Raw genomic sequence first — 15,611 nt, 5'->3', positions numbered from 1 at the left:
TAAACAACAGTTGCAATGTGATTTTGTTGAAATAAAATTATGCGTTTGGCGGCAGTTCTTGATTCTTTAGGGCCTTAGAAATAACTGATGAAAACGCCCCCAAAACAGAACTTTTCAAGATCTTCCAAATCTCCTGCAGGTAAATTATTTTGTTCTACTTCTCGGCGGACTTACATTATTCTGCAGATCAGGCGGTGCCCCGGCCAGCAGCAGCTCCCGCGTGGTCTGGTTGTGGCCGTTCTGTGTGGCGAGGTGCAGCGGCGCGAAGCCGGCCGCGTTGCGCGCGCGCAGCGCCCCGCAGCGGGCCAGCAGCGCGACGCACCGCGAGTAACCCTTCCATGCGGCCTCGTGCGTCGCTGTGTTGCCGTGCTGAAATTGGTGTAATAGAACAGATTACATAAGGCTTGTTTCACCGCTTCCTGATAAGTGCCAGCTATCCATAACTAAACTTGACAGATAGAGTATAGATTATATATGCCAGATAAGTGGTGAAACAGGCCCTAAATGTCGTAAACATCAAAGGATCTTTAAACGTGCATATGAGGAAAAATTCAGTCAGATTTCCCTCAGTACAAAACGTTATTTAAAGACTTAGGGCCTGTATCACCACTTTCTGATAAATTGCCGAATAGGCTATTCACAACTTTTTTGACAGATTCTTCATACTTGATCTGTCAAGTTAATTGGTGGATAGCCTATTCGTCACTTATCAGGAAATGGTGTAACAGGCCCTTAATGTCTCTTATTTTTCGGCCTCCTTCCTCTCCCGCAGGGTTGCCTGGAAGCAGGTGCGGTCGCAGCCTGAAATTTTGGGGGGAGTCACTCAATAGTCACTACACAATTTTTTTATCTGCGCCCTCGGACGGTTCTGGGTTGCCAGCTGTCTATGGTCGGACGCAGTGGTTGTTAGAGGATAGATAGAAATTTCCTTTTATTATTTGGCAAGATTTTGAGATTTTTCAATTTGACCTTAGATTTTGGGAGAGGTCATGTCCCCTGTTACCCCCCCTTCGGACCGCGCCTGCCTGGAAGAGATCGCTTATAGCGATAACTCGATAAGGCCGCCCTTGCCCACTTTTATGTTTTCTTAGGCTTAGTTTTAGTAACATATTTAATTTAATGTGAGCAATAAAATCTTTCTATCTATCTCCTTGAGTCCTTAGGGCCTGAATACACCTACCGAGTAGACTGTAGTGTCGAGACATATTATCCACTCTACGTCTGTAAATTGTTATGCAGGGTCTCTCTACGTTTTATGTTCTAAGTCAAGAGTCGTGTTACTCACCACTCGGTCCTGAGTGTTGGGGTCAGCTCCATGCTCGAGCAGCACTCGCACGACGTCAACATGGCCGTCCGCCGCCGCGCGCTGCAGCGCGCTGATGCCGTTCTGAAAACAAAGGGAAATAAACATAAAACAAAGGGAATAATGTGACTCGTCTACACGAGAACATACAAGGGTGTCACAAAATCGGTCTAGGTCACTTGCCCATACAAATCACAAAAAATGGCCTGTTGCTCTGCTACTTTCACAGTAAACTCTCCACAAGGACAAGCGCCCCGGCGTCGGCAGTTTGCCCATACAAAAGTAAAAAAAGTTACTCATTCAGCGCTGCTACTTTCACAGAGAACTCTATACAGGGGACTCATTCACACCCTAAAGTATTAATAGTTTTGTTACACGTTGTAGTTCGATGGATCTTTTTCTTGTCGGACCAAGAATACCGTGATAGATATTACGGTATTCTTTGAATGACTAAAATTAGAGATGATCATTAAAATGTCACGTTGGGCTATGGTGGGTTACTCTGCTATCATGATTGCGAAGCTGTAGCATGCACGATCGACGTGGATTATCGGCAAATGGCAATCATAGACGAATATAGGTATGACCTAGACGTTCATAACCGTTTCTACTAGTCGTGACAACGTGAAGAAGCCACCTTTTTAAGGGTGGGTTGCACCAACTTACTTTAATTATAACTTTAACTATAACTACAGCGCAAAATGTCAAATCTTTGGCTACTTAAGACGCCATATTTAACGATAACCATAACCGCTCCTACTTATATCGAATTTTTATCGTGAAAATTTGCTATGGCTCAAAGTGTTGTTATAACAAATATTTTTTCCTGACGATTTTTTACGAATAATTCAATTTATTATACTCTCAATTCCATTAACGGTAGCTTTAATAAAAAAAATAAACGCAACAGACATCTGTCGAAATCTGTGGTCAAAGTTAAGGTTAAAGTTAAGTTAGCCTTAAATATAACCATAACTTTGACCATAACTGTAACTATAACCACGCCTTTGGTGCAACCCACTCGGGATTCAAAACGATATTCAATAGAGTTCCATTTTCAAACTTTTGTTTTACTATCGACAAAATGGTTGCGCTGTGTATTTACAATAGCCCCACACGCGCCACGGTCTCCGAAATTCGAATAAACATTCATTATAATCCATTCAACTACCCTTTTACCGTTTTAACGATGCATATAAAAAATAATGCGTAGATTGCAAATGCGTTTTATTATGAGCATTGAGTCGTGTGAATGGATAGCTTTAACTGGCTTATAACGGCTTAATAACGACCATACACACACATTCACAACTGACAGCTGTTCCCTAATGGTCAATACCTAAATAGAATTCCCATAAAACAAGAAACTGGCGAGAAAAAAAAACTAAGGAGGTAACCTTTTGAGAGCTTTATAAAGACTCAAAGCGGTTTAAAAGAGGCCTTTTGAAAAAGGTTTCCGCAGCGCATTCAATTGCATTTAGAATAAAGTTCCTATTTCCGTTGCAGTTCGAAATATAAAAAAGTTTTTTTGACTCTACATTTAAGGCAAGCGCGAAACTACTACAAAGTAGGTTTAAATGAGTAGTTTGTTTTTTACTTTTGCGTTTTACAGTACTCAATTACAATACTCAATTAGCTAAAACCATTGAAAAACTATTAATTACCAACATAACCAATAATACTTTAAGACAACGATAGCCTATAACAATAAGCAATTTAATTTACAAGACTAAAACTTGAGTCTTGACATATAGAAGTGAACACCGACCTGTTGGATGTCGTGGCAAAAACGCCGCGACTACAATAACCTGTCCGCGGGGCGAGGGGGAAATGTCAATGTATAGTCCGGGCGCTGGACGTGAATAATTACGAACGATCTAGTACGATTATGATATACTGAAGTCATATGTTTCGTGTTTTAAGTAATCAATAATCATGTTTGTTTGAGAGTTAGTAAAGATTTTTAATTAGCGTTAATTTCTTTTAAGTTTAATTGAGTATAAGCATGAGAATGTCTCTAAATGCAGCGTAAGTTACATTACGTAATAGTCATAATGATGTTATTATGACCTAAAAAAAGACAAAGACCATACCGTTTTTACTAAACATCGCTCTATCATAAATTATTACACGTTTATAGCTTGCCTGATGCATCTTCTAATGTCTTATTTTGCAATATGATATTCAAGTAATTTATTATGAAGGTAAATATGATACTTCTTATAATTTTGCCACTCAGATAAGAGTTATAACACATGTTGCAACATAAATTGTCTTTGTTAGCTGATCTCTTGTAGCAATATGTATAATGTTAAACATATATTTACTACCTGCGACCAATATATCAATTTATTTAGACGTTATCTCGAGTGATTGAATAAGTGACAGGTTTATCACATTAGCATATTAAGCGGGTTATAATTTATTCATAATTTGCTCGGGTGTTCGTCGCAAAATATGACATTAGAAATATACAGACAGGTTCTTACATATTTCATAGTTCTGATGAGCATCGACTGTTTAGGCTGCCTAAGCATTCAATGTGTCGCCTAAGTTAGGCGTTAAAAATCTAAACTAGACTTACCCGTTTTTCACAGCCTTTGTAACCCGGATTATTGTTATTAAAATATTAAGTTAAAGTGTAACATTAAAACATAAAGTGTCAAAAATGAATGGTGGCCGAATTCCGAAGCTTGAAGGCTCTCTTCTTGGACTTGCCAATGAAACAATGTTTTTGTCTAAAGCTTCTTCTTAAAAAACTGGAACACGCTGGTATTCGAGGTACTGTCCTAAATCTTTTTAAAACTTACTTAATCGAAAGATTGCAGAGTGTTATTATTGAGGGTCAAACTAGTGATTATCAACAAATCATATTTTGCGTCCCCCAAAGCAGCGTTCTCGGCCCAACTCTCTTTAAAATCTATATAAACGAGCTTTGCAACATGTATATTCCAAACTGTAAAATAATCGCATATGCTGATGACACGGCACTCATCATATACGGCCTTACGTGGGATGAAGTATCAGATCGATTCTGTATGTTCTAGAATTAGAAAACTAGTATATGTCTTTAAATCGCTTAGACTGATTCTGGATTTCAAGAAACTAAGGATGATTTACTACGCCTTGGTTCAATCAGTCTCTTCTTACTGCATTACCTCATGGGGTGGAGCTCCAAAATCTCTAATATTACGATTAGAAAGGGCCAATCGGGCTGTACTTAAAACTCTAGCTAATAAACCATACAGATTTCCAACTAAAGAACTGTATGATCTGTACCAAGTGCCCTCGGTTAGGCAATTGTTTATATTTAAAACTATTATGAGAAAACATACTGAAATCCCCTTCAATCCATCTGCTAATTCTAGAAAGCGTCGATCTGATCTAGTTTGTCCTATGCTCTCTAGAAAAACAACGATTGCGAGTCGGCATTATCCTTATATCAGCTCAAAATTGTACAATACGGCTAATAGAATTTTAAACATACACCATCTTACAAACCGAAAGTGCAATAAAAAAATTCTAGAGTGGTTGACCTCACTTTCATACGAGGAAACGGAAGATCTAATAAAAACTATAACATAAACACAATATAATACAAAATAAAGAATAATACAAGAAATATAATATAATAAATAATATGACAATCTATATATATGAAACTCAAAGGTGACTGACTGATTGACATAGTGATCTATCAACGCACAGCCCAAACCACTGGACGGATCGGGCTGAAATTTGGCATGCAGGTAGATGTTATGGCGTAGGCATCCGCTAAGAAAGGATTTTGACAAATTCCAACCCCAAGGGGTTCAAATAGGGGATGAAAGTTTGTATATAAGTACTTCTTAACGCGAGCGAAGCCGCGGGCAAAAGCTCGTTATATATATAACGCATACACACACACACACACACACACACACACACACACACACACACACACACACACACACACACACACACACACACACGCACACACACACACACACACACTTTTCTGTTTTGTTTTTCACATTCTTGTTTAAATTAAGCTATACCTATTGTAATTTGTTAATTGTACTAACTGGTTCGAAGGTGGGCGTTGACACTTGTGCCACAGCCCTTGTGGGCTACTATAAGTGTCATCGCGAGTAAATGTTTTTGTCTATTTTGTTATTCTGTTTGGAAAAATAAAATTTCATTTCATTTAAAAAAAAAAATGTATCTAAAGTATTGTTATAATATATTACTCTGTACCTACCTTATAGAGCTTATAAGTAATAGTAATCAATATTAGCAAAAGATTTCTTATAGAGCCTACAGCAGTTGAGTTGAGTTGAGTAAGTGGCGGAGAAATACCACGTTCTCACAGAAAACCGGCGTGAAACAGCGCTTGCGCTGTGTTTCGCTGAGTGAGTGAGTTTACCGGAGGCCCAATCCCCTACCCTATTCCCTTCCCTACCCTACCCTATTCCCTTTCCTGCCCTACCCTCCCCTTACCTATTCCCTCTTAAAAGGCCGGCAACGCACCTGCAGCTCTTCTGATGCTGCGAGTGTCCATGGGCGACGGAAGTTGCTTTCCATCAGGTGACCCGTTTGCTCGTTTGCCCACTTATTTCATAAAAAAAAAGAAAAAAAAAAGTGGCGTCGTTTAAATTGGCAAAGTGACACCTTAGAGAGTTGCGTGCGCTAAATGGCAGCCTCTTGCCATAATTTTCCGTAATGAAACAGTTAATATTCTAACAACTTAGGCCCACTTAAGATAACACGAATTATATCTATCGTAATATGTAATTTGATGAATGCGTTATATCTAATAGGCAATAAGTATGTAAATAAATCAATTAATATGCAATCTACATCCTGAATAGCTGTTCTCCGAGATTTTAAAATGTATTTATAACTAAAGTGTCGCTTTGTCATACAGGATGTTTACTTATATTCAGCGAAATTTTTAGGCATTTTAATCCTATTAACCTATCCATTATTTTCGCATTAAGCAAATTTTAAGTAGCATTACAAGTTCTTTTAAATTGATAAAAATATCTTCAATAGAAATAAATATGTTATTTCTTAGACTTATACTGATTTAAATTAATAATTTAAAATAGATTGTGAATGCTAAACACAGTGAAACATTAATGTCACAAAATTACCAATAAACCATACCTACTCAATTTCCTAGCTGGCTCTCGGTCTATACTGCAAGAATAGTCATACTATTTTTATTGATCGGGTTACATCCCTTCTTTTTCTTTAAATGTATGTAATTAAATAGCATCGAGCAGGATGTCTTTAAATAGTTAACTGCAATTGTAAAGTTAAACGAAGTTTAAACCGTCAATATGCAAGCGTTATTGTTACGTCACTGTTGGAATGCTTGTAAACATGCATTTTTTAACTTTATTATCTTTATGTTTGGTATTTTACTGCATAACTTGGAAACAAATTTACGTTTTGTACACATCCTACTCTCTTGGAAGAATGGTAAAGTAATACCATAAAAATAAATAGCATAAAAGCATACAACTATGCTTTAAAGTTTAGAGACGAATCACTGAAGATTTTGACATAAGCCCCATAGTACATTATCTGTCAAACTCTTTATTCACTTAACTGTTTAGTGCGGCAGTAGAGGCCTTAGCCCTTGAGCACACAATGGCTGCGTTCTAGAAGACGTTAATTTTGACCAAAACGCTCAAAAAAACGCTCCCCTTCTGCCGTTCCCTTTGGCGACCGGGGTCGTTTAGATCGCGGCTATGACGGCACTCATGACGTCATCATTTTCGCTCAAAACGACCCTTGACGAAGATGGGTCAAAGTGGGCGCTGTAATTTTTTTTAAATTTTAACGTAACTATATCGCGAAAGCCATGTTCGGAAAGTTTTCAGGAGAGAGTAGAGACAAAAAAACTTTATATTATTTCATTACAAATAATATTTTAATTGAAATATATTAAATAACATTGAATCAAATATTTTGATTGGAAAAGAAATTGTTTTTAATGAAAGGAAAGGAAAAAAATGATTTCTTATAAAATATAATACTAATTTTCATATCTCCTGTACCTGTTGACTTACTCGTACTTGACTTTACGCGGTATTGTTACCTAACGTTTATATGTGACAATAGTCAATATGCAAAGTATATTATAATAATATTATGTGGTTTTGTTATGTATTAATAAAAGTTTAATTACTATTTACTATATTAAAATACGATTACGTAACTAAAAAAATATAATACTAAAAACGAAACAAATATAATATCTATTATGTATTTTGTAATAAATGTATACAATTATTACTTTTATTTACGACTTCAAGAAAAGGATCGTAATATCCAAGTTCGGTTCAATGTACCTATGTATAAAAAAAATATTATATTATGTTTTTTTTTTAAACTTTTCTCAAAACGCTCAAAACGCTCCATAATCCGTTCCACTTGGGTTTGTGTCACTGACGCTCACATGCTAGTGGAACGGGAAAAACTACGGTCTTGAGCGTGAGCGTTTCTAACATCATCTGGAACGCGGGGAATATGAAGTGTTTAAGGTTTACCTACACAGTTGGTGCTGGTTAAAATATTATCTACTCCCATTTTCTAAATGTATAACATATCTTTTGCGTGCCGCGGCCCGCGGCAAAGTTATAAAAAGATAAGAATTAATAAAAGCGACATTTACAAAAGTAACTTAGATATACGACTTAGATATAGTGAAACATGTTGGCTAAGTTTTCACTATCGTTGGATGCAGGTGATGATTTAAACTAGTATGTCAGCTATAAAATATGCTGAGGGTAAAAGCTACTTATATTATTCCCTCTATTGTGGATACCTGGTGGTCGAATTCGACCGCTTGGGAGTTGAAGCATTATACTAAGGGTGGGTTGCACCATAACTTTGACCATAACGTAAAGTTAAAGTTATGGTCAAAGTTATGGTTATAGTTAAGGCTAACTTTAATTTTAACCTTAACTTTGACCACAGAATTTGACAGATGACAGTGGTCCGACAAGGCTTGAAATGAACGTGGGCGGGGGCGCTGCTGGTAAAGGAGAACTGTCAAAAATGGCGTTTTTGTATTATGACAGCGTTAGTTCCTTTTTTCGCCACGTTCATTCAAAGCCTTGTCGAGCTCAATGGGTAATATGGCATCCATTTTTGCCTCCAAAGATTTGACATTTTGCATTGTAGTTATAGTTAAAGTTACAGTTTTAGCTAAAATAAGTTGGTGCAACCCACCCTTAATACTACATATTAGCTTTTGCAGTTAAGCGGGGAATTCACTACCGGGCTGCCCGCGGGCCGCCCGGTCTGGCACAAGTCTGCCGCTTGCCCCTATTAAACACACACAGAACAGGCAAGTCAGTCGAATAGATAGAGGGCTGCAGCTCGGTCGTGGACTCATAGACTCGATCTTCTTTGTAACAAATGATAGATCGGCATCGGCATTGCTTTCTTTGGATTTTTCAATAAGTTCGCTGTATAGCAGCATTACGTAGATCGGTGTTCATGTAATCCTTGCTTTTAACTTTCTACAAACAAGGATACGACCAGTAAATGGAAATAAACGAATGTCAAAATTGTTTCTGTTCCCTCATTCCTAAGTTAAGTGTTTGTATTGTTTACAATAATATGTTTTAAAATAATATTTTAAGTGCATTAGGAAATACAGAGTATTAAAAGGGTACGCTCGCACTGTTTTTCCATACAAACATATTCCCCAATTTACTCCCTGGACAATGCGTTTAGACAAATGATTTTTATACAATAAGTACTATGATCTGTTAAAGCTACGTTAGATTTTTTCCAAATTTACTAAGCAAGCGCTGTTTCACGCCGGTTTTCTGTGAGAACGTGGTATTTTTCCGGTCGAGCCATTCGTGCCGAAGCATGGCTCTCCCACGTATAAAACCTTTAGGAACAACTGTACCAACTTTCAAAACTACACGAATTATTCGGTCTGAATTCCTTAATTTTCCCAAGCTAAACATACACAACAACGCACACAAAAAAAAGATGAGTGAATGATACAATTCTCTGGCTCTGGCGTGTGCGTTGCCATGATTGGATTCGCGACGCGCATACGAAGTGAAATTCCTCATAAATTCCTCTTAAATTTTGAGGAAGCGATAGCGGAAGAGGATTTTTTTATTTTTATTTATGAGGATGCGGTAGCGGTTGAGGAACCCAAAATATTGCGGAACTTCCTCATTATGAGGAAGCGGAAGAGGAATCCTCAGTAACCCTAGCCCGTACCTAGGAATTGACGAGCAGACATGCGACATGCGACAGACCTGCCTGTGACGGGCGGCCCGTAGCGGGCGGCCCCGGTAGTCAATTCCCCGCTTTAAATACAGATTTTTTGGGAACACTACCACACTTTTTCGGGATACAAAAAATATTGTATGTTATTGCAGCGCTAATATTACTATCATACCGGTCACAATCCGTTCAGCAGTATTTACGTGAAGATTTAAGAAGTAATAAATATAGACATCTTAAAATCTATATATATAAAACTCAAAGGTGACTGACTGACATGGTGATCTATCAACGCACAGCCTAAACCACTGGACCGATCGGGCTGAAATTTGGCATGCAGGTAGATGTTATGACGTAGGCATCCGCTAAGAAAGGATTTTGATCTATTCTACCCCCAAGGGGTTAAAATAGGGGATGAAAGTTTGTATATAATAATACTTCTTAACGCGAGCGAAGCCGCGGGCAAAAGCTCGTTACTTATAATTACTAAATTTTGATTTTAATCAAAGTGATGCCATAATAGTTGAAAAACGCCCTGATTAAAGAAAATATCTAAGCTGTGTATTAAAACGTCATAGTTATAAAACGTTTTGTTCTTGTCGCGGATTTTCTGACTGATCAGGCGAAGAATCAAGGTACACCTAGTTAAAAAAATATTGCATAGTACTTGCTAAGTAGGTATATGTATAAAATATCAAGAAGGACTAAAGGAAATAGCAATATCCATTGTAATCATTACAGACAGACAGACTCACACATAACGGTGTCCGCACTCATTACCTGCCATCCGCCCGTTTCCTGGTGCAGGCTGGTGTTCCGCAGATATGATTGCACATACACCTACCGCAGATGGAAATTGAAGTGGGGACTACATTAGCTTGTGTCATGAAATGAGATAGCTATTGTTTTACTGTTTAGTGTTTAAGGGCGAAGCCAAACGAGCGTATTTGTGAGCCGTGACTCGTGTGCCGCAGATTTTCCCGGGCAGAATTCTGCTGCATTCAGTTTCATACAAGAGTCCCGTTTGATTCACATGAACGTAATTTTGTGAGTCTTTTGTATGAAAAAAATTCTGCGGCTCACGAGTCACGACGAGTGAGTCGTGACTCACAAATTACGCTCGTTTGGCTTCGCCCTAAGTCTGATCATATTAGTTTCCCAATCGCAGTGCCACAAGCATAATATCATTTATGTCAAAATTAGTTAATGGTACTTGTGTTGAAACCATAAAGTTAATATACCTAGCGGAGTAGAGCAACAATCTCGAGCTGTCAAACAAAGCCGAAATTGATCAACGTCTGTGTGTAAAAATTTGTTTACGTATACACTTACACAAGCATCTTTCTAAGATAATTATTAATTGTCGACGTGCCATAAGTGCCGACTGGACGTCAAACAGATGAAAAAAAATGGTTCTGCTGTCATGTATCACACGTCTCTTTTTTATCACGCAGTGTTACTGACAGTGACATCTCTCTTGCTCAGGCCTTTGTTTCTCTATTCCGCTAGGTATAATATTATGGTTGAAAGAAAAAAACTGTTCTAACTTGTCTACTTCAAACTCTACTAGCGGTTACAAACATGTAGAGGGGCATATTTTCTTGTCACGTTGTTGTCCACGATCGACATCGATTGTGTTCTAACACAATCGATGTCGATCGTGGACAACAACGTGACAAAAAAAGCTTTGCAATCATCGTTATCCATCATGATGGATGGTTCAAGGACCATGGCCATGGCCGTCATGGAGATCTACAGCAAACGATATTTAAAAAAAATATTGCTAAGGATAACTACATAGAGTTAGATGATAAACTATAAATTATAACGACAATTGACAAAACATGGCAGGACAGGCCGAATGGATACGGAAATAGCCGAACATAACCGATGATCCACGAAGCACTTAGACTTAGTACTAGCATGTACTAGTACAATACGTAGTGTATGTAATTTTAGCTTCGGCTATTTTCATATCCATTCGGCCTGCCCTGCCCCGGGGCAGTTCTGGATGCCGAAAACGCTAAAAGCTTGCTCTAATAGCGCAATTTCAAGCTTCCTAGATTAGAAAAATTCACATCTATCTCGTGTCAACTACACTATTATTTCATTTGAAATCAAGCATTAGCTGATGTTAATTGCTTTAAGCGGACACCGTTTTGTTTTTGGAGATGCGGAGATAACGTCAAAATATGACACCGCCCGCGCCGCCGCGGCTGACTCCGATGTTTTAGATCTACTGATTATAACTCGTTATTAGAAAATATATCAAATAACTAGAGTCTAGATCAGGGATTCCCAAACTTATTTTGTCTACTGCTCACTTTGAGAATAAATTATTTTCTAGCTACGTATATAATTCTTTTCACATAATTTTTATCTTTAATTAAATTAAGGGGCTATTGCCGCAAATTATATAAAAATAAATACAAAATTCTAAATTAGTCGTTTACAAACCATATTTTTACCATTACCGCAAAACTTAATTTACATTCCCGAATTTTCTCCAGTCCTGGAACTCCGGGAACTTTGTTTAACAAAAGCTAGATAAAAATTAAAACAAATGTGAGGGAATAGATGCATTTAATTTAAAATGCATCCAGATGAAAGAAATTACATATCACCGCCCAAGCCTCTACACAACGCCCCCCTATTTTATGGGTCCCACACCTTTCCCACCCTATAGGCCTTCAGCGCCCACAAGGGGGCGTTATATCGTCCATTTTGGGAAATGCTGGTCTAGACGGTAAAAACTCTAGTCGTTTACAGTTCAGTACGGTTGGAAAACTGTGTCTAAGGTTTTTCGACTCGAAGAGCGTTGAATAAATTTGAACTGCCTTTTGAAAAGCCCAGAAAACTGTAAAGAGATAAATGACACTAAAACACGGTGGTGAAAAAGTAACATTAAGTATTTAAAAAAAATTCTAAAGCCCAATCTAATACAATCAATCGGGAGTTATGCAATAAATATCGTAACTTCGTCTCGTCCCCACAGGACAGGCATCGCCTAGTGTGGGGATCCATTATCGCATATTATGTTAATTTTTGTTTTTTGGCCAATAAATATTTGTATTTTTTGTATAAATACTTATTGTTTATCCCAAACATTCAGTGACGGATTAAGACTACTTGATGCCCTAAGCAATCCATGCCTGTGGGTCCCCCTATCCGTATCTCAACGAGAATCGGTCTTTGAACCTTTACTCTCCTGGTGCCCCCTCAGACGTGATGCCCTAGGCAATTGCTTCATTTGATTAAGGGCTAATCCGTCACTGCAAACATTAGAAACTAACTTCATAGTCCTAGTTTTCCTTTAGAAGTACACTGCACAATGCATGCAGCCAACGAATTTTGAAAAACGTGGCTCTTCATATCTGACTTGAAAACAAAACCTTTAGATTGGAAGAATCCCTTTATTCGTTTCATCAGTCGATGGTACAAGATACAAATACTTCATAATTAACCACACAAAAACAACTCTGTGCCTCACTCAAATTATTTCCAAGTATTTTCCACAAACGCATTCTATTCAACCCAAATTCAACCTTATAACATAAGGACATAAGTTTCATATTGCTAAACATTGTATGTCCGCGACCGTACCCGGTTTTTCGACATTGTATCAGGATCGTATCGATTAAAATAACTGTTTGTTTAATTACGGGACTAATTTTAGAAACATTTTATTATAGTGTTATTAACTGGTGATGTGACGATTTCAATATGGCGGCGAGGGTACGCAATTTAAAAATACTTTGTTTTTAAAACTTGTTACTCTGTGCAAGGTCCACTTGTATCATCTGGATTAATGTTGTCAAAATATAATGTCTTCTCTTTATTGTATACGAAATATCAAAATATTTACTTTAAGCTAGACTGGACAATTAAAAAATAAGGTAGGTACCTATTTTTTTTTAATTTAACATGTGCTCTGAAACTACTAAAGAAACTACGGAGAAAGATAAAGGCATATTTTAGCTGACTTCCAAAAAAGGAGGAGGTTTTATGTTCAGCTGTCAGTAGTGGGTATTAATTTTTAAGTACCGTATTATATTTTTCCGCCGAATTGCGTTTTTATGCTCGCACTAGTAAGGACCCTGAACCATGTAAGGCCACTCTAACGGGAAAATGCTTGTTATTCGTTTATTAACTAAATAAATTAAGAAAACAAATTATCAATCTAAAACTCATGACAGCAAATCACTCGACATTTGAAAATTCCGATTTTTTTAAATAATCAATAGCTAAGTATAATATATTTTACAAATCAATTTACTTAGACCTATAAATCTATCACTAAGGAATTTGCCACCATAAAGTTTTTCATTTTCCTGATGATCAACAAATTTTTATTTACATAAGATTAAAATAATCAATGTATCAGGTTTTAATCGTGAAATATTGCTTGAAATTAACTTAATAGCTCAGCTTCACAAAGTTTATACTCCGACTACCGGTAGTAGAGAACCACGGAGTTGTTTTTACTGGAAGAGATATAAAAAGTCATACTAGACTGATTTTGATAATTTTGCAACAAATAATAATTATTGTAGTAGATCATATAGTCCCAATTCCCATCAAGACAAACTTAACCAACTTTTACGCCATAATGTACGGTTCCCGCAGAATATTGACAATGACAAAGGTTCAGCTTGGTGGCTAAATAAATTATATTTTGCGTTTGATTATAAACAATACTTTCTTTACATCCTGACTCCTGAAGAACCACACATTTTGAAAATTTTATGTCACAAATAGTTTCTAAGGCCCACTTGCATAGATCTAGGTTAAAGTTAATCCCTGATTAAAATATGTTATCTCTTTCGTATACTTAATATACCTAATATGAAGAATGTAAGAGATAACACACTATTTAACCCGGTATTAAGTTTAACCTGGATCTGCGCAAGTGGACCTTATTGTGTTCTTCTCTAAGTTCTACTCTTCTTATAACTTGTGCGAGGTATAATGTCTGAACAATTAACAATAATCATTGACATAAGGTCCAAGACCGATCATTATGCTGATTCCCCACCGGTCCGTCTCCATAATAACTCATAACTTATGAAACATGCAAAAGCGTATTGTATATTCAATCTCATGTCTTTTCTCTGAGTTCCGTTAGTTCCGTAGATATAGTAATGGAGACGTGCATAACATTTTGACTTGTGATGCAATATACAACTACTACCACCACATACCTACTCATAATAGAGATAGGTACCTACTTTAAGTTTCAGGAAGGGACACAAGATAGTTTTTGCCTTGAATTTTAATGCAGCAGCTGTGTTGCGGCCAAAAATATTAAATATCTCATGTTTGATTTCTTTACCCTTATCAATAATTATCATACTCGTATATACTTTAGGGTGTGGGATCCAGAAAAAAAATGGGGATATTGTGTAGAGGCTCAGGGGTGATGTATTTCATCGGGATGCATTTAAAATTGAAACAAAGGGGGCGCTAAAACATAATTTGCTCTCAAAGTGGGCAGTAGATAAAATAAGTTTGGGAAACCCTGCCTTAGATATTACCATTTGCCACCAATGATTTGTGTTTATGTGGGAGGCTTTATCAAAAAGCATTTTGCCCGCATAACAATTAACAATACTGATAAGTTTTAAATCCTTAACTATTTTGTTTATGATCGTACGATTATAAAACAATACAGAAAGCGCCAAGCGGACTGAAGAAAGTGCCCCCTAACCTTACCACTGCCCTCTTCTAGCCATTACGAGTGTCTGTATGTTAAGTTTTCACCAATGTTATTTTCTCGTCTTAGTTTAAGAACTAAGACGAGAAAATAACATTGGTTTGGGCATAAGGACGTGTACTTACACAAAAACATTGGTGAAAACTTTTTGTCTTATGAGTAATGTGATGGCGTAGGCGTAGGGATGTGACGACCCCACCGCCCGCCTGATGGTAGTTCTGTCTCACAATAATTAGTGTGGGATAGAGCTAACATCAAGCGCAGTTAGTCAACCGAAGGATGGCGGTAAAACCATCAACGAAGGGTCAGTGAAGAAATCCATGGTCATCAATGGGCTGCAGCATTGAT

The 15,611-nt window shown here is 37.3% G+C and overlaps 1 protein-coding gene across 3 annotated transcripts in view; it reads right to left on the bottom strand.

Annotated features, from left to right (window-relative positions):
* The window catches only part of LOC121735648, a 103,884-nt gene that overhangs the window by 2,944 nt on the left and 85,329 nt on the right, over window positions 1-15,611 (bottom strand). For all 3 annotated transcript variants that reach the window (XM_042126546.1, XM_042126548.1, XM_042126547.1), the window contains 2 exons: window positions 1,286-1,387; window positions 175-369 (listed from right to left, as the gene is read on the bottom strand). In XM_042126546.1, the coding sequence (XP_041982480.1) occupies window positions 175-369; window positions 1,286-1,387 (297 nt within the window). The remainder of the gene's footprint in view (window positions 1-174; window positions 370-1,285; window positions 1,388-15,611) is intronic.

This window comes from Aricia agestis, chromosome 17, assembly GCF_905147365.1.
Source record: "Aricia agestis chromosome 17, ilAriAges1.1, whole genome shotgun sequence".
In the NCBI taxonomy this organism is placed as follows: Eukaryota; Metazoa; Arthropoda; class Insecta; order Lepidoptera; family Lycaenidae; genus Aricia; species Aricia agestis.
This window is presented reverse-complemented; position numbering and strand designations above follow the sequence as displayed.